The sequence below is a fragment of the Mastigoproctus giganteus genome, chromosome 13, assembly GCF_048544385.1.
Source record: "Mastigoproctus giganteus isolate SK-2022 chromosome 13, ASM4854438v1, whole genome shotgun sequence".
In the NCBI taxonomy this organism is placed as follows: Eukaryota; Metazoa; Arthropoda; class Arachnida; order Uropygi; family Thelyphonidae; genus Mastigoproctus; species Mastigoproctus giganteus.
The window spans coordinates 57,254,999-57,276,559 of NC_143587.1; the positions used below are offsets into that span (position 1 = coordinate 57,254,999).

Sequence of the window (21,561 nt, forward strand, 5' to 3'; positions counted from 1 at the left end):
TACCCTGCCAACCTTTGTATCGTCTGCAAACTTAAAAATTAAGCCTGACATATCTTCATCAATATCACTGATAAATATTGAAAACAACAATGAACCCAGCACTGAACCTGGGTAACTCAACTAATAACATTAGTCCACAAAGAGCCATGCTCATTAATAACCACTCTGTCTTCTTCCATTTAACTATCTCTTTATCCATAGCAGCAACTTGCCCTTAATGCCACATTGCTCCAGTTTGTACAGCAGTCTTTTATGGTCACAGTATCAAAATCCTTCCTGAAATCCAAGTACATGACATAAAATTATTTTTTGCATCCAGTTCCTTGGTCACTGCATCATAGTAACTTATCAGATTAGTTAGACAAAACAGCGCCTTAACAAATCCAAGCTGTGACTGCAGTATAATTCCATGCCTATCCAAATGGTCCTGCATTATTCTTTAACCAGTGATTCCATTATTTTCCCTGGAACAGACATTAAGCTAACAGGTCTGTATTTACTCATGTTGCCTTTTGATCCCCCTTTAGGAATTGGAGATATATTTCCACTTCTTCAGTCCATAGGGACCTTCCTTGAATCCAAGGATGCTCTCATAATTATAGCTAATAACTAATCAATTTGTCCGCAAACTGAGGAGGGTCATCAACAGTTAACCCATAGACATCAAATGACCCAATGTGATTCAATCCTTTCCTTCTACTGTTAATATAAGCATAGAAGTCTTTGGTATATTTTTTTTTTGCATTCAGAGACTTCTCATAATCTGCCTTAGTTTGCCTAACCTCTTCTATGACTTGATTACAGAATAATTTATATCTACCATAGGCTTCTTTACCCCTGATAATTTATATGCATCCCTTGCACTTTTCTTCTCTGTCAAGTTTCTTTGTTGGTATAAAAAGCCTAGTAGCTTAGCATTAGTAGAGGCATATGATACAAGAAAACAAGCTTATACAGCATCAGCAAAAAAAAAAAAAAAAAAAGAAAATTCCCATTTTGCACAACCATTTGCTCTAAAAGTTTGTCCAGTTCCTTGAATTTATTTAAGCTATAAACTTCCACAACAACAGATGGAAGTTTGGTCCAGCAATCGGCACCCGCTGACTAAAGGCAAATTTCTGAACATTTATTCTATAACTGTCCTTCCTCAATTTGAATTTATGCCCCATCAGGTTCGTAACTGAGCAAGAGAAAGAATCCCATCAGCATTGAGCCTGCACAACCCAATCAAGGCCTTATACACCTCAATCAGATAACACTGCAGGTGCCTAGTCTCCAGATGCTGCAATTTGCAGAATTTAAGCCTTTCTTGGTAAGACCACCCCTTTATTCCCCTCACCAATCTTGTTGCCCTTCTCTGTACTCATTCTAGCAACTCTACATCCTAAAATGAGGCCTCCAGACCTGTACTCAAGGCGTGGCCTGACGATTGCCTTATAAAAAGAAATAATCACCTCCTTCTGCCTACTAGCAAAATTCCTGTATATCATTGACACGAGGCCATGACGTCTTTGATTACTTCCCTGAATACTTCTCATTAAAATTTACTGATGATAACATCATCAAGTTTGTCTCACTGCACACAAAGTTTGTCTCATCATCAAGTATGTCTCATCATCACTGCATCATCAAGTTTGTCTCACTGTCACCCTTATGAAAGCAAAGCCTTTCCCCTTACCCTTGACAATAGTTATGTCTTTAATTAAATTACACATTACTACACTGTGATCGCTGCCACCCAGTGGTTTTTACATGCAGATTCTTAATGCATGAAGAATCACTGATTCTTCAGATAACCAGATCAAGCATATTGCTTCCTCTTGTTGCCTCTTTAACATGCTGCTATAGAAAACAGTCCTCCAAAAAAGCAAAAGTCTTGCTGCTGTGTGAGTGACCAACCCACAAATTCCAGTCTGGAAATTCAAACTCCTCCATTATGAGATATTCTGATTTACTGGAAATAGATATTCTATTTCCCTGTACAGCTGTTTGGTATACTCATCACAGTCATTAGACCTATAATACACTCCTACTCTCAAATTTGCTTTCCCCAGTACTAATATCGCACCAAAATGACTCAACATTGTACTTGTCACCCAAATGAACTGGATGCATTGCCTCAGATTTAATATTCCTCTTAACTAAGAACATAACCCTTCCACCTCGTCTGTCCTGTCTATCCTTCCTGTATATATTGTACTCCCTATATTCAAACTCAACATCACTTATGTCTGAGTAACACCATGTCCCTGCTATTCCTGCAACATAAAAGTCCAAAAACAGGCAACATGCTTCGTGAAATCAGTAAAAGAACTCCCCATATGAGAAAAGATGTCAAATATGCAAGGTACAGAGCTCAGTAACTAAGAATTTTACAGGAGGCTGAGGGTTATATGGCTCTGAGAAGGGATAGAAAAAGAAACAAGGTAAAATTTTCAGTTATAAATTATACTATGACTAACCGGCATAAATTCAAATTATGGAAAAACAGGTAAAGACTGTATTATAAGAAGTTTTCTTTTAGCTAACAAATTATAAATCACAGAAATAAATTACCTCCATACACAGTTGAGCTCATAGCATGGGACAATTCAAAAGTTCCAATCTAGCTTTTCAAATAAAAACTCTTTTTATGCATTCCATTCCATTCCATTATAAGAAGTTTCATTTTAGTTAACAAATTGCCGACCGGGCTAGCCAGGTAGGTAAAGTGCCTGCCTGGCAACCCAAAGGTAAGTGTAAGTGTTTTTAGGGTGAAGCGGCACCAGGGGTTCCCCCCATCTCCGCGTAGTTTATGTTGTGGTGTATTACAGTACACTGTAAATGCCAGAGATTTAAAAGTGTATGGATCTTGGATCGTGTAATGTCGTGTACCATTGTTCTTCTGGCCATTTAGCCGCTGGACCCCTGTTGGGATCCAACGTTGCCCCACTTACGCCCCGTGGAGGCAGGCCAGGAACTCCATAGACTTAGTTTACTCTGGCAGGTCCTGCCGCTTAGTTTCCTGAGATTTCGGCGGCTAGGACAAAAAAAAAAAAAAAAAAAAATACTTTGGGTGGCATATTCCAATGGTCATCAAGAAAATAAAATAAAGTGATTTTTATTATTTGCATTGACGTGGGGATATTATCGCTTTAATTTCTTAGGCCGAATGCTGGGTGTATGGCGGTTTTGATGTATTAATTTTGATGTGTGGGACTTCGCTAGCGTGAAGATAGAGGGGAGGGAGGCAGAAGACTGGGGGGAACGGGCAGAAGTATGGAGCCAATAGAGAAGGCGGCTCCAGTTTCAGTGGGGCATGCCCATGCCCCACCAGAGAGGAAACAGGGGATGGCGAGAAGGGGGGACCGTGTGGCCGTCCCCTCCTCCCGGGGAGTTAGGAATTATAGGTGAAGAGGGCTAGAGTGCCGTCTTCAGGTCTCCAATATGGCCTTTGTCTCACATCTGTTTCTCTTCATTGTCATTCATGCGGCAAGCCACATCCTTGTGTTCCTCTTTCTTTGGTTCAGCATCCTTCTCTGATTGTGTGATAGTTTTTTTTTTTTTTTTTTTTTTTTACTTCCCTATCAGGTGGGTTCTGTTATCTTAAACGAGTGGCGTTCCGTTCTCAACTTTGGGTGGCCTATTACAATGGTCATCATCATTGGTTGATATCCCCGTCCTTAGTTTCTCGTATTCCTTGGTGTTCATATTTGGTTTCATTACTCCTGTTGGTCTTGGTGGATGGCTATTTGTAGTTTTCTTCTGGAGAAGACGTCCTGGGCAAAGCGACTAAAGGCTGCAAATTCTTCTGGTGTGTCCAGGAGATGGTGTTCCTGGGTGTTAGGGATGTATTTAATTCTCGTGATCATTTGACATCTGATGTCTTCGTATATTTCACAGTAATGCATAACATGATGCCATGTTTATAGTTCTCCGCAGACAGTGTGATTCCTCGATTAACCCAAAAGTCACGGGTTCGATTCCCGCCTCGGGCTTGGATCACAGTAAAATGCAAAAACTTTGAGAGGTGCATTATGGCCATAGAAGCTGATGCGCCAACAACTAACAAAAAAAAAAAAAAAAAAACTAACAAATTATAAATCACAGAAATAAATTACCTCCATACATAGTTGAGCTCATAGCATGGGACAATTTAAAGGAGCCAATTTAGCTTTTCAAACAAAAACTCTTCTTATGCATTCCGTTCGCGTGTCAGGGGTGGAATACAGTAGAGTGTCAATAAGCCAAACTAATTGGAACTGGGGAGGGGATTCAATAATCCAAACAAATCAGACTTCCGATTTGTTTGGATTTTCGAACTCATCAAAAATACTGTTCTGGAAAGTAAAAAAAAAAAAGGTTTAGTAAGTTTAGAAATAAAAACACTAAGTTGTACTTGTATATTTTTATTCATAGGTAACAAAAACAAATAGAACTTTCAGCCACAATAACACATACTATTATTATTATTAGCCATATGGTGCAAGGAAGCCTGAGGCTTATGCTGCACCAGCCAAAAAAAAAATTTCTGAATTACCCTGGGGGGGGGGGGAAACAAGAGTCAGAAGTAGAAGGGAATCACCAAGAAAGAAGAATGATGATATCCAGCTCAGGACCCTGGGTGTGCCAAGCCCATACTCACTGGATGTGAGCCCCTGGGGTTAAATATTTATAGGTCTTTAACGAAAATAATTACTTATTTTTGCTGCACCATTTTCGAACTTTGTTTCTTTGCTGCCAGATCACTCACTCTTTTCAGCAAGAGTATTTGAGTTGGACAGCATTCAATTTATTGATTGTACCAAGCCATCGCAATCTCACACAGCATGCGTAGGCCCAGTGTTGATGTCATTTTCTTCATCATCATCTGCATCCATATCATTTTCAGGAACTCCAATTTCTTTTATATTCACAATTTCATTTAAAACAGGAAACCTTGTAGCATCAATATCATTTTTCAGCCATGCCCTTGCATCACCTTCAGTGCAATCTTCAAACCCAGGGATCAGCTAAATCAAGTTGATCACCTCATTCAGCATTTGTCCCTCATCTCCTTCAGTTCGATCATTCTGCTCATCTCCTACAGTTTGTTTCTTCTGCAATAAGCCACAGTTTTTTCCAAGCATTTTTTAAATTCTCTGCAGTGAGTGATTCCAATGCATCAGCTAACATGTAACAACTGTCCTCAAGACTGAGCTTTTCAAAAAAGCTACAATGCTTTCTTTGCTGTTTTCTGCTAAAAGTAAACGATGCAAAACTTGTTTTTTGTAAATTCTCTTCAACTTTTCGATGACTCCCAGGTCCATCAGTTGGATAAGAGATTACAAAGTGTCATGTTTAGTTAGTACTGTATGTATATTAATTAAGCTATGTACATAAGGATAAATTTATTTTCATTTTACTAATCTGGGGATAATATTCTTCCGATTTTCACGTATCATTTAATTTTGTTAATTGGTAAGGTAATAAAAGTGTAAATTTGTGCTTTATATATTCATTTTTATAGCCTGTGGATAATATTCCTCCAATTTTTGCTTATTAGAATTGCCATTTAATAGAATCAAAATTCAATTTGCAAATGTCATCACAATAGCTGGCGCTTACTGTAATTATTTTATCACACCAGCATAAAAAATAAATAAATACTGGCTTGTTCGGATTATTGACATTTTGAATTATGACATTCGAATTTGACACTCTACAGTATTTGCTATTTGTTAACTCATACTATAAAAATTATTTGTATAATGAATGATACATGAATGAATTGTACAATGAATGTAAAAAAAAAAAAAAAAAAAATTTATTTTTGTTTTTTAATACATTTGGTGTGTGTGTGTGGGTGTGCATGCGTGCGTGTGCGCATAAACACACGCATCCACTAGATTTGATCCTTAATTTTAATGTCACTAAATTAGATAACTCTTAAATCTTTACCTTTCAAGTCATCATCAGATTCCCATTCCTTTCTGTACCGTTTGGGATATTTTGACCACTTTCCTGGAGGGAGTGGTGTACCATCTGGTGCTGACCTACGGGGCATTTTTTTTTTCAAATGTTCACTCTCTTAAAAGAAAAAACTCTATTAATTTTGAAAGTTATTATATAAATACATCATTTTATAAGATCAGGCTGTCATAAGTCTTACACTGGATTGTATAGGCATACACAAAAATTGCTAATACTCAAATCGAATAATTTCACTTCATTATATGATGAATGCTTAAATACAAATATCTAACCATAATGCCATTGCCCATTTTACATTAACAAGTTAGGCAACGTACACATTATATTGGATTCAAGGCATGTTCAATTACCAAATAACACACTTCAGGAGTTGAAAACTTCCTACACTTCACTCAAGAAGTGTTTTACCAAAACTTTACCATATGATGTAAAGGTTCCCTTCAAACATGCAGTCTCTCCCTTATGAAGATGCAAATCACTGCAAAGTCAGTCAAGCATGTATGTTATGTATGGAAGTTGTGTGTGTTGTTCGACTGGCCACTTAGTCCTCATCCTTGAAAGTGGAGTGCAGTAAGTGTACAAGTGGGGGTGTATTTCTAACAGCATCCTGAACATGCTGCCTGATGAGCATTTATTTGGGGGATTTACACCATACCTTTGATATGATCCCACAGATAAAAATCAACAAGAACCTAGTACATTTCCTGAACAACCATTATGTAGGAAATTAGATGGGTCATGATCATGATGCTCCAGTGAATAGATACATTTTATTCTTATTACTGTTAGCTTGTAATATGACACAGAGATTAAGAAAGGAAATTAAGTTCATTTGTGTTTGGTTACTACAAACATAAACACCTTACTGCATTGTACATTAGAATCTCTCTCTCTCTCTCTCTCTCTCTCTCTCTCTCTCTCTCTCTCTCTCTCTGCATTTCATTTTTTTACAGTATTGAAGTTTATTAAAAAACAGCAAGAAAAAGCTTCTTTTAAGTAATTCACTTCACTATCTATTTGGTTAAATGTTCATAAAATGGATGAAAGAAGAAAAAGATTAAAGAATTTTAAAACAGTTAAAAAAAAACCTTATTCATCCTAAAATGCATTCCTGTTCTTTAAACCTAAATAAAACTGATTACAAACTGAACTTATTACTTAACTGTGAAATCTGGAAGGAACTACTTCTTTGAAAATAATTCATCTTAACTGTAGCAATTAGTAGATTTCTTATTTTCTATTTGATAATAGAGAGAAGAATGTCATTATTCCTCTATAAAAGACAATGCATCTGGAATATTAAAAATTCAGGACTGGAGACACCTGGGAAAAAAAAAAGTACTGAACTTCTAGATAGGGTTCAAAGGGCAACCAGATTACAGAGGAGTGCTAATGCACATAAGAAGAGCAGCCTAGAAGGTGTTAACTGTAATGTCTAAACTAGACATCCAAGGGGAGATCTGATTGAGGGTGTGTAAAGAGCTGAAGGGGTTCAATAAAATAAATGAGGAAGGTCTATTCTCCCTTGTAGGTGACAAAAGAACCATTAAGCACAAATACAAAATTTCAGATAACAACAGAAAGCTGAGTCTCACGAAGGCAGTGGATTGTCAAACATTAGAATCAGTTGGGTCCCAACATGGCAGAAGCAGCAAGTCTTGCGAAATCAAAGCAGAATTGGTATGTTCACCTTGTGGGAAGGGAAAAAATATAAATATTCTGTTTTGTTTTATTTTTTTATTATTATTTATTTTGTTGGTTTATGCACAAAAATTCCACTTCTTAGAGATCATTTATTCCTTATTTACAGCAAACTGAATCCTCTTCACTATCTCCTGAATAAAATGTGCTTTCAATTGTATGAACATTGCAAATTTTCCAATTTCAAATTCAAATCAATTTGAAATTGAAATGATGTATTGAATAATTTGAAATTATTCAATTCATCTGCTACTTTGTCTGTGTTGTCTATAAATACACTTCTACCTAGTAAGTGGCCTAACAAGTTTACTCTCTTTCTTGCATTCATATACTCCTTGTCCCCTTCTTAGCTCTTTCCAGTGGTTTTTTATAAATATAAAAAACTGTCGTGAACCGGTATTGTACTGTCCTATGCCTTTTTTCTTTTCCTAAATTAAACTTATCGGCTCTCTTTTTTAGCATCTTTCTTTTGGCATTCTCCACTGGACTCAGTGGCATATCCAGGTATCATCATTGGGGGGGGGGGGGGGGGGGTGGCAACCAGGTCCAGGTAACATTGTAGGGGGGGAATGGTGACTAGGCTTTTGAGATTTTTTTTTTAATGCCTCCTGTGTTCTGTTTCTTTAAATTTCAAATTTTTAGTTAAGGGGGCATATGCCCTCTCTGCCCACCACCCCTGAATACACCCCTGACTGGACAATGTATCAGCAGTTAAATCTGCCAAATACCTTTGTATCACACAGCATACTGTTGTCCAGTTAATAGAAAAATACCCCAAGAAATACCTCATTCTGCTATAAGTCTTCTCTCTCAAAATGGAAGCCATCATCTTTACCTCTGATCACTGAATTTCTTTGAACATCGCCCAATTTTGTGACATTGTGGTCGCTACTTGCTATAAGTTTCTGTATTGTCATATCTAAATCCTAAAATAATGAATGTCATGAAACAAATGAATGAATGTTATAAAGCAAATGAAGGTGAAATTTTCACTGTTAAAGAATTCCAGAACTAAGGGCCATAAATTCAAATTACAGAGGAAGAGGATTGGACTAGATCATAGAAAGTTTTCTTTTAGCCAGTGAGTTGATTACTGAAACAAGAGCTTCCACAAGTAGTTGAGGCTGATAAAATTGAGGAAATTCAAAGGTCTTACTAGATAGTTACCTATGTGAGGAGAAATGTATAATTTGTCTATTTTCTTATCTACTTTTACTTTTTTTTTTGATAGTGCAGCAAAAGCACGTAGCTTCCTTGCACTACATGGCTCCTACTAATGCTAATCCTTCATACTTGCTAGATCCTTCGGTGAGAATCAAATCAAACAAGAACATTTGAACCCCTCGTACGACCCTTTCTAACATGTCAGAATAAATAACAGTCATCCAGTTGGTTCAAAAAGCCAATCTTTATGGTTCATGATTTCCAGTCTATAAGAGGTAAGTTAAAATCACCCATAACAAGACAATCACACTTTACTGATCATTAAAAAATTAGCTAAGAGATTTTTATACTTTTCACAATCATATGGGCCATAACAAATCCCCATTATCAGTTTTCCTTTATCACTGGTGATCCTGTGCCATACAGATTCACTTTCCACCTAGGACTGAACAGACTCTGAAAATGACTGGTCACCTTCAAGCAGTTTTAGAAGTTGGGGGGGGGGGTTACTAATACAGTGTTTTAACAATCTTTTAACCTATAATCTGTCTTAATGCATCCATTAAACCAATAATCTAAGCCAATGTTGTTTTGTTTGGAACTATATTAATATTATGCATGCAAAATGAAACAGATGCATCATCTGATGATATATGTTTATGTGCAGAAGTTGCAGAAAGATAGAAGATACAGTAGAGTCAGGGCTTCACCCAAGTACTCTTATACAAGTATTTTTATAATATTTCTTGTTTATACTCCAGCATGACCACCAAGTCAGAGGAATTTGCATCACAATCACATGAGCTTGAACCACGGTCCACTCAAAAAGCATGTAACTGAATGATCAGGCACAAGGTAGTGTTTTAATTTCACGAAAATCATTATTTGATCACAGCATTGTTTTGATGAACTGAGTAATTTTTAAACAGCCATGGAGCACAAAGAGAGAAAACATATTAATATTTATCTAAATGCACATCATTCCCCAATTTAAATATATTATGTATAATATATTCAAGTAAGCAGTGATTCTTCATGCATTAAGAATCTGCAGATAAATGAACCACTAGGTGGCAGTGATCACAGTGTGCTGAAGTGGGATCACAGTGTGCTGAACTAGGCTTTACATACCAACTAAGTAACTACCATTAGGGGTAAAGGGAAGGGTTATTGCTTCCGTAAAGGCGACTACGATGGACTGAGACAGTATTTAAATTCTATACAGTGGGACCAACTGATGATGTTACCAACAGCAAATTCAAAATGGGAAGCATTCAAAGAACTTATCTTGGAAGCTACTAGGCTTTACATACCAACTAAGAAATATTGTTCAAGGTTTAGGCCAAAATGGATGTCAGATGAACTAATGAGGCATATGGCAGAGAAGAAAAATGCATGGGATACTTACAAATTAACACATGACACAGAAGCCTATGATAGATACAAGTTGATATGCAACCAAGTTACAAAGGAGGTTAGGCAGGCGAAGGCAGATTACGAGAAATCCTTGGCAAGGGATGCAAAGAAAAACAGCAAAGAGTTCTGTACTTATGTAAACTCTAGAAGGAAGGGGATGAATCAGATTGGTCCACTTGATATTGATGGGTCAACTGTTGATGATCCTGCTCAGGTAGCTAACAAACTAAATGAATATTTTGCATCGACATTCACACATCAGAAGTTATTCAGCGAGGGGAATGCCAGAGGTGTATTCAACTCTAGCAGTAAGCTACAGAATCTTGAAATAACTGGGAGTAAAGTGGAGGAGAAATTGTTGAAGATAAACACAAGAAAGGCACCCAGGGTGGATGGGATCTATCCAGTTATATTAAAGGAGGCAGCAAAGGAAGTAAGCAAACCCTTAGCCATAATTATGAGAGCTTCCTTGGACTCAGGGGAGGTACCCATAGACTGGAAATGTGCAAATGTGACCCCAATTCACAAAGGAGGATCAAAGGCTGACACAAGTAATTAAAGACTTGTGAGCTTAACTTCTGTTCCAGGAAAATTAATGGAGGCACTGGTTAAAGAAGCACTGCAGGATCATTTAGACAAGACTTCAGTTATAGCTCGGACACAGCATGGTTTTGTTAAGGGGAAGTCTTGCCTGACCAATTTCATTGGATACTATGATGCAGTCACAAAAGAACTGGATGCAGGGAATAGCTTTGATATTATATACTTGGATCTTAGAAAGGCTTTTGATACTGTTGTACATGGAAGACTGCTACACAAATTGGAGCAGTGTGACATTGGAGGCAAATTGCTGCTATGGATAAAGGGGTGGTTGAGGGGGAGAAGACAGAGAGTGGTAATCAATGGACACTGCTCATCGTGGACTAATGTTATTAGTGGAGTCCCTCGGGGCTCAGTGTTGGGTCCATTATTGTTTTCTATATTTATAAATGATATTGATGATGGTATATCAAGCTTAATGTCCAAGTTTGCAGACGATACAAAGGTTTGCAGGGTTGTTAAGGACATTACTGAAAACAGGATCTGGAAAGGTTGAGCAGATGGGCTGAGAGGAGGCAAATGAAGTTTAACATTAACAAATGTAAAGTACTACACATGGGAAACAGCAACCCCAGAGCAATGTATCAACTCTCTGGTACTACACTGACAGTGGTAGAGAACGAAAGGGACTTGGGGGTGGTTGTGCAGGCAGATATGAAGTTCTCTGAGCAGTGCAGACGGGCTGCAAGAGTAGCTCATGGAGTATTGTCAATGATATACAGGAATTTTTCCAGCAGGGATAAGGAGGTGATTATTCCCTTGTATAAGGCAATGGTCAGGCCACACCTAGAGTACTGTATACAGGTCTGGAGGCCTCATTTCAAAAAGGATGTAGAGCTGCTGGAACGACTACAGAGAAGGGCAACAAGATTAGTGAATTGAACAAAGGGGTGCACTTACGAAGAAAGGCTTAAGTTTTGCAAATTAGTGTCTGGAGACTAGGCACCAGCGAGGTGATCTGATAGAGGTGTATAAAGCCTTGAATGGTTTGAGCATGCTCAATGCTGATGGGATTCTTCCTCTAGCTCAGAAAAATCACCTGAGAGGGCATAAATTCAAATTGAGGAAAGACAGATGTAGGATAGACGTGCGGAAATTTGCCTTTAGCCAGCGGGTGGTTGGTTGGTGGAATGGACTTCCATCCCTTGTCGTGGAGGTTGATAGCCTAAATAAGTTTAAGGCTCAGCTGGACAGGTATTTTGAATGAACAGAGGGGTGAAGTGGAAGTGGGGTTTTTTTTTTTTTTTGGCTGATGCTGCATAAGCTTGCTTTCTTGCATCAAATGCCTCTACTAATGCTAATATATTTAAACATGCATATTTATGTTCTACAAATCTCTACTAGTATGAAGTTTCTGCCTTAAATTTATTTAGCTGGTGTAAGATTGAAAAATACAGTCAAACCTCACAAATCCTGCAATCCATTTTGTAGCCCTATCTTTTATCTATGTTTATTAGGAAAATGGGTAAATCCAGCAAACTACTCAAGGATCTACAAATTTAGTTCTTGACTGGACATTCACCAAAACAGCATTAAAAGCTCTATGTAGGATGGAGATTTTGCCTCAGAGCCTTAAACAAGTTTTTACCACTCCAACATGAAGAAATTTGATAGGTTACAGAACTGTCTAATTGGTATTTATGAACAAGATTAGTCACATTAATAATAATGTTATAATATATATATATATATATATAAAATATATAACAATATATATAATATAGTAATAGTTATTATTATAATAATAATAAGTTGTTTAATTTCAATTTTTCAAAATTGCCCATTATCACCTTTCTTTTATCACTGCTATATTTTCCATTATCACTACTATACCTTGTTCCATACAGATTCAATTTCCACCTAAGACTGATCAGATTCAAAAAATACTAGGTCACCTCAAGCAGCTTTTGAAAAAATTCATAACTCACCCTAATCCCCTTCATTCCTCCCTGTCTCTCCTCCATGCCCTGCATTCACCAACCTTATGATACATAACCCTATTAGAAGGAGAAAATCACTAAACACATTTAGCGTCTTTCCAAAGAGAGGGTGCCACACCACGTTCAAAAGATGTGAGCAGATTTCGACACCATATCATTCTGCTTTAATTCTGATTTTCTTTTGCTACATACATTCAGAGGCAGTCCCAGGTAGGGAATTATAACTCCCTTATGATCAACATAATATAGATTTTTTTGCTGTTATATGATGGTTAAGGCTTAATGAAGGCCTAACGCTACTTTAAACAGCCCTTTAGAAAATCCTGTGGCTGCACACACGTACATTGATGTAACTATATTTTTTTAAATACTATTGAGTAATACATTAAAAATTTACAAAATTTATTTCTTCAGGTGCTTCATACTTGACATTTGGTGGGCTCTGGATATATTCATTCTTTCTATTTGAAAGCTGGGGTAGAATTTTTCTCAGCATGGTCTATGCATTTTAATTAACAGGAGAGACTTTTTACAGGGAAGAGATATACTTGAATAGAAGGGGTGCAAAAATATTTGTTGATGCTATCGAGCCAGTGATAGGTAGATCAGAAAACTACTAGCTTGAGGTGGAGGTGGGAGGAATACACAGACTAATTGCTTAACAAGAGCCACAGGCAGAAGTGAAAGTAATTCTTGCACTGCTATTATAGGTACATGCAGCAACTTCAAAAGCAAGGTCTCTGGGATTTCAGGCCCTGCTGTGAACAAATAAATGTGAACATCATGGAACAAATAAATACATGAACTGCGTTAAGGTAACTAAGAGTAAGAACATGTGCATTTACACTAATGCTAGCAGCATTGTAAATATACCTGATGAATTTTAAGTACTGAAGTCATCAAATGCAGATATTGTAGGAACAGCAGAAACATGTTGTCACTCAGACTAAGTGATGCTGAATTTGAATATGGGGAGTACAATATATACAGGACAGACAGACAGGACAGGAGAGGTGATGCTCTTAGTTAGTCTTAGTTAAAAAGGTGACACAAGTAACTATAGACCTGTTAGTTTAACTTGTGTTCCAGGGAAAATAATGGAGTTGCTGGTTAAAGAAGCATTGCAGGATCATCTGGACAAGACTGCAGTAATAATTAAGACACAGCATGGGTGTGTTAAAGGGAGGTATTGTCTGACCAAATTGATTGGATACTATGATGTCACAAAGGAATTGAATGTCAAAAATAATTTTTATATCATATACTTGGATTTCAGGAAAGCTTTTGATACTGTTGGACGTGGAAGACTGCTGTACAAATTGGAGCGGTATGGCATTAAGGGCAAGTTCTACAATGGATAAAGAGATGGTTGAGCGGGACATGACAGAGAGTGGTAATCAATGGACACTATTCTTCGTGGAAAAATGCTATTAGTGGAGTTCCTCAGGGTTCGGTGCTGGGCCCATTGCTGTTTTGTGTAATCATCAATGATATTGATGAAGGTATATCAGGATTAATGTCCAAGTTTGCAGATGATACAAAGGTTGGCAGGGTTGTTAAAGACAGTATGCTACTCCAACTGGATCTAGATAACTTGGGCAAATGGGCTGAGAAGTGGCAACTGAAGTTTAACATTGACAAATGCAAAGTACAGTCAGTTCTCGTATAGCATGATAGTTGTGTTCCTAGAAACCCTCGTGCAATATAAATAACAGGCCCTATGGGAAAAATATGGGTAGGTGCTGACCACCCAAGATTGAACACACATTTATTTATTTATTTATTTATTTTTAACATATAATATACACAACAGGTGCCCAGTTAAAGTGTATAACAGAGTAGAAAAAAAGATAACAGAACAAAGATTATACAAAACATAAAAATAAATAGTAGAATAATACACTTTGTACAGGTATGTTCATGTCAGATGGCACCTGGGATTTCTCCCATCTCCTGAATACACTTTGTACAATGAATGTTCATTCAAACGGGAAAAGTCCAATTCATGGAAATTATTCATGACGTCAAGTCCAGTGCCATGAAAAATCATAGAGAGCAGGTTGCTGCAGGAGACATCATCACACACACACACGAATTAATGAGGACATCTTTAGCTCAGAACTCATCCGTCAATCAGTCAACTTACTCCATATAGTTCTGCGAAACTGTTTCTTGTTCACAGCCATATCCAAGTCAAACTTGTTCATGAGTGCCAATGTTCTTTTGAAGGAGTTCCTCGATATCTCTAATCTAGATTTACCGACGTGGAATGTAGTCTTCTGTCTAGTAGCCACTGCTGGAGCATAAAGGTCAATATGGCATAGTATATCCGGCAGGTAGGTTGAACCAGCGAAGATATGGTACAACAGTTTTAAGTCAAGAACAGTTCGCCGAGTTTCCAGAGATTGAAGCTTGAAGTAGGAACAGAGATTCCGGTAGAAGATTCTGTAGTAAAACATGGGATTATGCCTGGAAAGATAGTGGATAAATTTCATCTGGAACAATTCTATTTGCTGTATCAAGTATGCAAGGTGTGGGTTCCATATAGGAGAAACAAACTCCAGTATTGGGAGTATTGTCTTGAATAGGAGCACAGAGAATTGAGGATCTTGAAATCTGTACATCTGCCATTTAATGAAGCCAATTTGTTTTTTCACTTGGTTTAATATATTTCTAACATGTTTATCAAACCCACATGCAGCGGTAAAAGTAACACCCAGATCTTTAACTTCGTCAACTCTGGAAATCAGCATCTCCTTGATGTAATATTGATTAACTAAAGCCTTAGTTTTCCCCAAAGCTGCAAAGAAAATAGAGCTACATTTCCTAGGATTAACCTCTAACCCATTCAAAACAACCCAATGAGCAAAAGAATTGAGAGCAGCCTGAAGGTTAACTGCATCATCTTGACTGCTGATACGTGAATATAGTTTCACATCATCGGCAAACATTAGGATCTTAATACCACCTCTCTCAACAAATTGCGGTAGATTGTTGATAAAGATGGTGAATAAAAGAGGCCCAAGAGATGACCCCTGTGGTACTCCTCTCGATGGGAAAAATTCCCTTGAGACTTCCTGTCTGATGATCACTTTATGTTTTCGATATGAAATATAATTATCAACCAGAATAGTAAAGGGTCAAGTATTCCATAGCAGCTTAGTTTTTTAACAAGTTGATTTTGAGGGACACTGTCAAAAGCCTCGGTGTAGACACATCAATGTACTCTGCAATCGATGGTATCTAGAACCTGCTGCCAGATAGTGAGAAGATTAGTGATAGTTGATCGGTCCCTGATGAAGCCATGTTGACAGTCGCAGATGAAGTGATGAAAATATTCCATTAATCGGTTGTGAATGACAGCATCCAAAATTTTTGCCAGCGAGTTCAGAAGGCAGATGGGTTGGTAATTCTCTAGTGAGTGGATCGCACTTCTCTTTGGGATAGGAATAACATTAACTGTTTTGAAGTGAGCGGGGTAAATACCAGTCTTAACGTAAAGATTGAATATATGCAATATTATATATTTAAGTTGTGGAAAGCATTTCTTCCACAAGATAAGTGGAATCTTATCTGGGCCGGCTGAAAAATCTTTTGTAAGTTTCCGAAGCGCTTAAACAATATCGTCTGTGTCCACCGTGAGATTATTCAGTGTATCATCCTTAATGACTTGAAATTGATAAGTTGAAGCAGCCGTAGCTGCAGTTTTCTCGGAAAAGGAGGAGAAAAAGGTCGCAATAAGATCTCCTTTAGTTTTGTCACAGGTTATCCATCAGCTTGCCATCGGAATCAATGATCCTGGTAACCAAAACATTACCAAACACAATAAATGATCATAATAAAATAAGTATTTTATTACAATTATTTGTAGTCGTAATATTTGATTATTATTCGTAACAGTCGTAATAAAATACTTATGTATTTTATTACGACTATTACGTAATAAAACATTGATAATGCTTTTGCTTTTATCGTAAGCAAACTTGTTCTTTGTTTGATCTTCTGTCCAAACAGATGACAGCCATTCCATCTCTTCCAATTCTTTGTGTCTTGATCTAATGGATTTTATTACACTTTGAGTTGTTCCTGCTATGAAAGTTATTTTTATTTTCTCTGCATTCTTTCTAATTCTCAGCATTGCCTCATTTAGGCCTATAGCATGTGCAATATCACGTGGTCTTTCATTTTGCTCAAAGCATTTCAGAATTTCATATTTTTTTTTCTTTATGGACAGAGGCAGACTGGCCATAAACATTACTGGGGAAACCCTGGTGGGCCGGAGGCCAGAAGACGATGTGATTTTGGCCATAAACGCTAGTTGAGCTGGTGTGATTTCAGCCATAAACGCTAGTATAAGGCCGCTATAAATTTTCCCCCGTAAGAATTTTTCTTTCTTTCTTTTCTTTCTCTCTCTGAATTTTCTTTCTCTCTCTGAATCTGTAGCATCTTCAGCAGGACACTTCCTTTTCACACCTTTTAAGTATTTTACTCATTTTTAGGGAATAAAGCACAATTACAAAATATGGAGGCACGCTTGATACACATAAACAAAGCTGCGCGAGTGTAGCAACTGAATAAACAACACCGTAAAGGCAGAGACACGCTATTAACACCTCACTAGCTCACATTTTGTTAAAGCACATTTCTGGAGATCACTACCATAAAACAATTTACAATTGCGTTTCTGAAGGTGGAATCTGTTACAAACGGGTAGTAAACTCGATCTAATTGCATTTGTGATAATACCAATAGCTGGAATTGTGTGGGTTTTTACATCATTATAGTGAAATGTGTTTCCCTTCACTGATATAAAAACCATAAATACATTTTCAGAATCTACTCTTCATTCCTATCGTGTTGTGTTCAGTTGGGGTGATTCCGCATAGGACTGACATTTCTTGTAAACACAAAGGCGAATCGTGCATAAGCGAATTCGGTTCGTGTTATATACGACATCATTCCCCTATTTATAAATCGTGTATGATCGAATTCATATAGTGTAAACAAGTGTTATACGAGGACTGACTGTACTGCATATGGGTAGCAATAACCCAAGAGAAACGTACCAACTGTGTGATACTACACTCAGGGAACTGGAAAGTGAAAAAAACCTGGGGGGTAACTATGCAGTCAAATATGAAGTTCGCTGAGCAGTGCAGATGGGCTGCAAAGACAGATCATGGAGTCTTGTCAATGATATATAGGAATTTTACTAGCAGGGACAGGGAGGTGATTATCCCATTGTACAAGGCAATGGTCAGTCCACACCTAGAGTACTGTGTACAGGTCTGGAGGCCTCATTTTAGGAAGGATGTAGAGTTGCTAGAATGAGTATAAAGAAGGACAACAAGATTGGTGAGGGGAACAAAGGAGTGCTTTTACCAAGAAGGCTTTAAGTTCTACAAATTGCAGCACCTGGAGAGTAGACACCTGCGAGGTGATCTGATTGAGGTGTATAATACCCTGAATGGGTTGAGCAGGTTGAATGCTGATGGGATTCTTCTTCTTGCTCAGATTAAGCACCTGAGGGGGCATAGATTCAAATTGAGGAAAGACGGTTATAGAGGGGCTCACATCTGGTGAGTATGGGCTTGGCACACCCAGGATCCTGAGCTGGATATCATCATTCTTCTCTTTCCTGGTGATTCCCTTCTACTTTTGTCTCTCTCTTTCTCTCAGGGTAACTGGGGAATTTTTTTTTTTTTTTTTTTTTTTTTTGGCTGGTGCAGCATAAGCCTCAGGCTTCCTTGCACCACATAGCTAATAATAATAATAATAATAGATGTGCGGAAATTTGTCTTTAGCCAGTGGGTGATTGATTGGTGGAACAGACTTCCATCTTTTGTTGTGGAAGTTGATAGTCTAAATAAATTTAAGGCTGAGCTGGATAGGCATTTGGAACGAATGGAGGAGTGAAATGGGATGGTTTTTTTTTTTTTTGGCTGATACTGCATAAGCTTGCTTTCTTGCATCATATGCCTCTACCAATACTAATGTTAAGAAGCGTATTAAATCTTAGGCAGTGCAACCAGTCAACATAGGTGACCAATGCAATGCTGAGTCAATTTGGTATGATATATGCATGGGGAAAACAAAATTGAGAGTAGGAGTGAGTTATAAGCCTAATGACTGTGATAAGTATGCCAAACAGCTATACACAGAAATAGTGGGACAGAAAATCAGAATATCTCGATAATGGGGGATTTTAACTTTCCAGATGTTGATTTGAATTTGTGCATTGATCACTCGCACATTAGCAAGACTTTTGTGGATGACTGTTTTCTACAGCAGCATGTTAGAGAGGCACAAGAGGAAGCAATACTCTTGATCTGATTATCAGCAATGATTCTTCTTCTTGCATTAAGAATCTGCAGGTAAAAGACCCACTGGGTTGCAGCAATCACAGTGTACTAATGTGCAATTGAATTAAAGACTGTCAAGGATAAAGGGAAAGGCTTTTGCTTTCATAAAGGTAACTAAAGAGGTCTCAGACAGTTTTTAAATTGTGTGCAGTGAGACCAACTGATTATCTTACCAATAGCAAATTCTAAATGGGAAGTATTTAGGGAAGTAATCAAAGAAGCTACTAGGCTTTTCATACCAAGAAAGGCATACTGTTCAAGGCTTAGACCTAAATGGACTTTAAATGAATTATTGAGACACGTGGCAGAAAAGAAACGTTTGTGGGATTCATATAAATTATCAGGTGATACAGAAGCCTATGGTAGATATAAATTAGTCTGTAATCAAGTCATAAAGGAGGTCAGGCAAGCTAAGGCAGATTATGAGAAGTCTCTGGCAAAGAAAAACAGTAAAGATGTCTTTGCTTTCATTAAAAGCAGAAGGGGTTGAATCACATTAGGCCACTTGATGTCTATGGTTTAAGTGTTGATGACCCTGCTCAGGTTGCAGACAAATTGAATAGGTATTTTGCATCTACAATCACACATGAGGAATTCTTTAGGGAAGGGAATGCCAGTAGTTTATCAAACTCCAATGAGGAGCTAAATCACTTTGTGATAACTGAAAGAAGAGTGGAAGAGAAATTGTTGAAAATGGACATGGGGTGGATGGAATCTATCCAATTATATTATATGAGACAGCACAGGAGGTAAGCAAACCATTAGCCATAATTATGAGAGCATCCTTAAATTCAAGAGATCCCTATGGACTGGAGTTGTGTGAATGTGTCCCCAATATCAAAGAAGAATCAAAAGGTGACATGAATAATTACAGACCTGTTAGAGTAACATCTGTTCCAAGGAAAATAATAGAGTTGCTGGTTAATGCAGGACCACCTATACAGGAATGCAATACTGCAGTCACAGCATGGATGTGTTAAGGGTGCTCTTGCCTGACCAATCTCATTGGATACCATCCAATTCATTGATGAAGGTATGTCAGGCTTAATGTATAAATTTTCAGATGATACAAAGGTTAGCAGGGCAGTTAACGACAGTCATCAGGATGAGCTACTGCAACAAGATCTAGGAAGATTGGGTCGATGGGCTGATAAAGGGCAGTTGAAGTTGAACATTGATAAATGTAAGGTATACTGCATATGAGCAGCAGTAACCAAAGAGTAACTTATCAATTGTGTGGTACTATTCAGGGAAGTGGAAAATGAAAAAGATCTGGGGGTAATTGTGCAGTAAAACATGGAATTCTCTGAGAGTGCAGACATGTTGCCATGACAGCTCATGGGGTTTTGTCAACAATATACTGAAACTTTGCTAGTAGGGATAAGGAGGTGATTGTCTCTTTGTATAAGGCCATGGTAAGGCTGCATGTAGAGTTGAGTACTGTATACACATCTGGAGGCTTCATTTTAGGATCTGTTGGACCATGCATAGTAAAGGGCAACAAAACTGGTGGAGGGAACAAAAGGGTGCTCTTACCTAGAAAAGCTTACCTAGAAAAAAATTACAGCATCACAAGACTAGGCACCTGTGAGGAGATCTGTTTGAGGTGATTAAACTGTTGAATGGATTGAGTAAGCTAAATGCTAATGCCATTCTTCCTCTTGTTGAGACTACACACATGAGGGAATATAAATTCAAGTTCAGGAAGGATGGTTGTAGAATAGATGTTCAGAAGATGCCTTTAGGTGGTTCATTGTTGGAACAGACTTCCTTCTATTGTTTTGGAAATGGATGGTTGGATAAATTCAAGAACTAGACAAATTCTTGGAGGGGATGGATGAGTGAACTGTGTATGTTTTTTTTTTGGCTGATTCTCTATAAGCTTGCTTTCTTGCATCACTTGCCATTACTACTACTCCTGCTAAAACCTGACAAAGTCGATTTTAGATAGCTCTGTAGCCTCACATTCTCTCTCTCTCTCTCTCTCTCATGTGCATATTTTTTGAACAAAACAAACTATTCACCATGAATGCAATGTTATGCAACTCTCTTGAATTGCAAGGTGAGCTTGAAAGAGAGAGCAAGATTTTTTGATGAACTAATGTATACAGGGTGTCTCAAAAATATTGGTACAAACATATAGGGGAGGTACGTAACATCTAAAGGAATGTGAATTGCATAGGAACCCATAACCGGAAACGTCACGGGACAGTAGTAGCAGAGACACAAGAAGCAGAAATGACTCAAGACAGTAATTAGTGGCAAACATTTATTTGACATAATATTAACAACGGCGTACGAGATGGATGCATTTCATGATGTTACAACAGATGCTCCAAGATGTCACCATGAGATGCGATGCATTTGTGACACCGACGCAGCATGGATTGGCGGACACGGTTGAACACACCTGGAGTTTCTTTGAC

General features: G+C 37.8%; 1 protein-coding gene across 1 annotated transcript in view; it reads right to left on the reverse strand.

The window, feature by feature from the left end:
* The window catches only part of LOC150076080 (uncharacterized), a 208,389-nt gene that overhangs the window by 157,995 nt on the left and 28,833 nt on the right, over positions 1-21,561 (reverse strand). The window contains exon 2 of the mRNA XM_090387450.1: positions 5,920-6,048. Within this exon, the coding sequence (XP_090243576.1) occupies positions 5,920-6,025 (106 nt within the window). The 5' untranslated portion in view covers positions 6,026-6,048. The remainder of the gene's footprint in view (positions 1-5,919; positions 6,049-21,561) is intronic.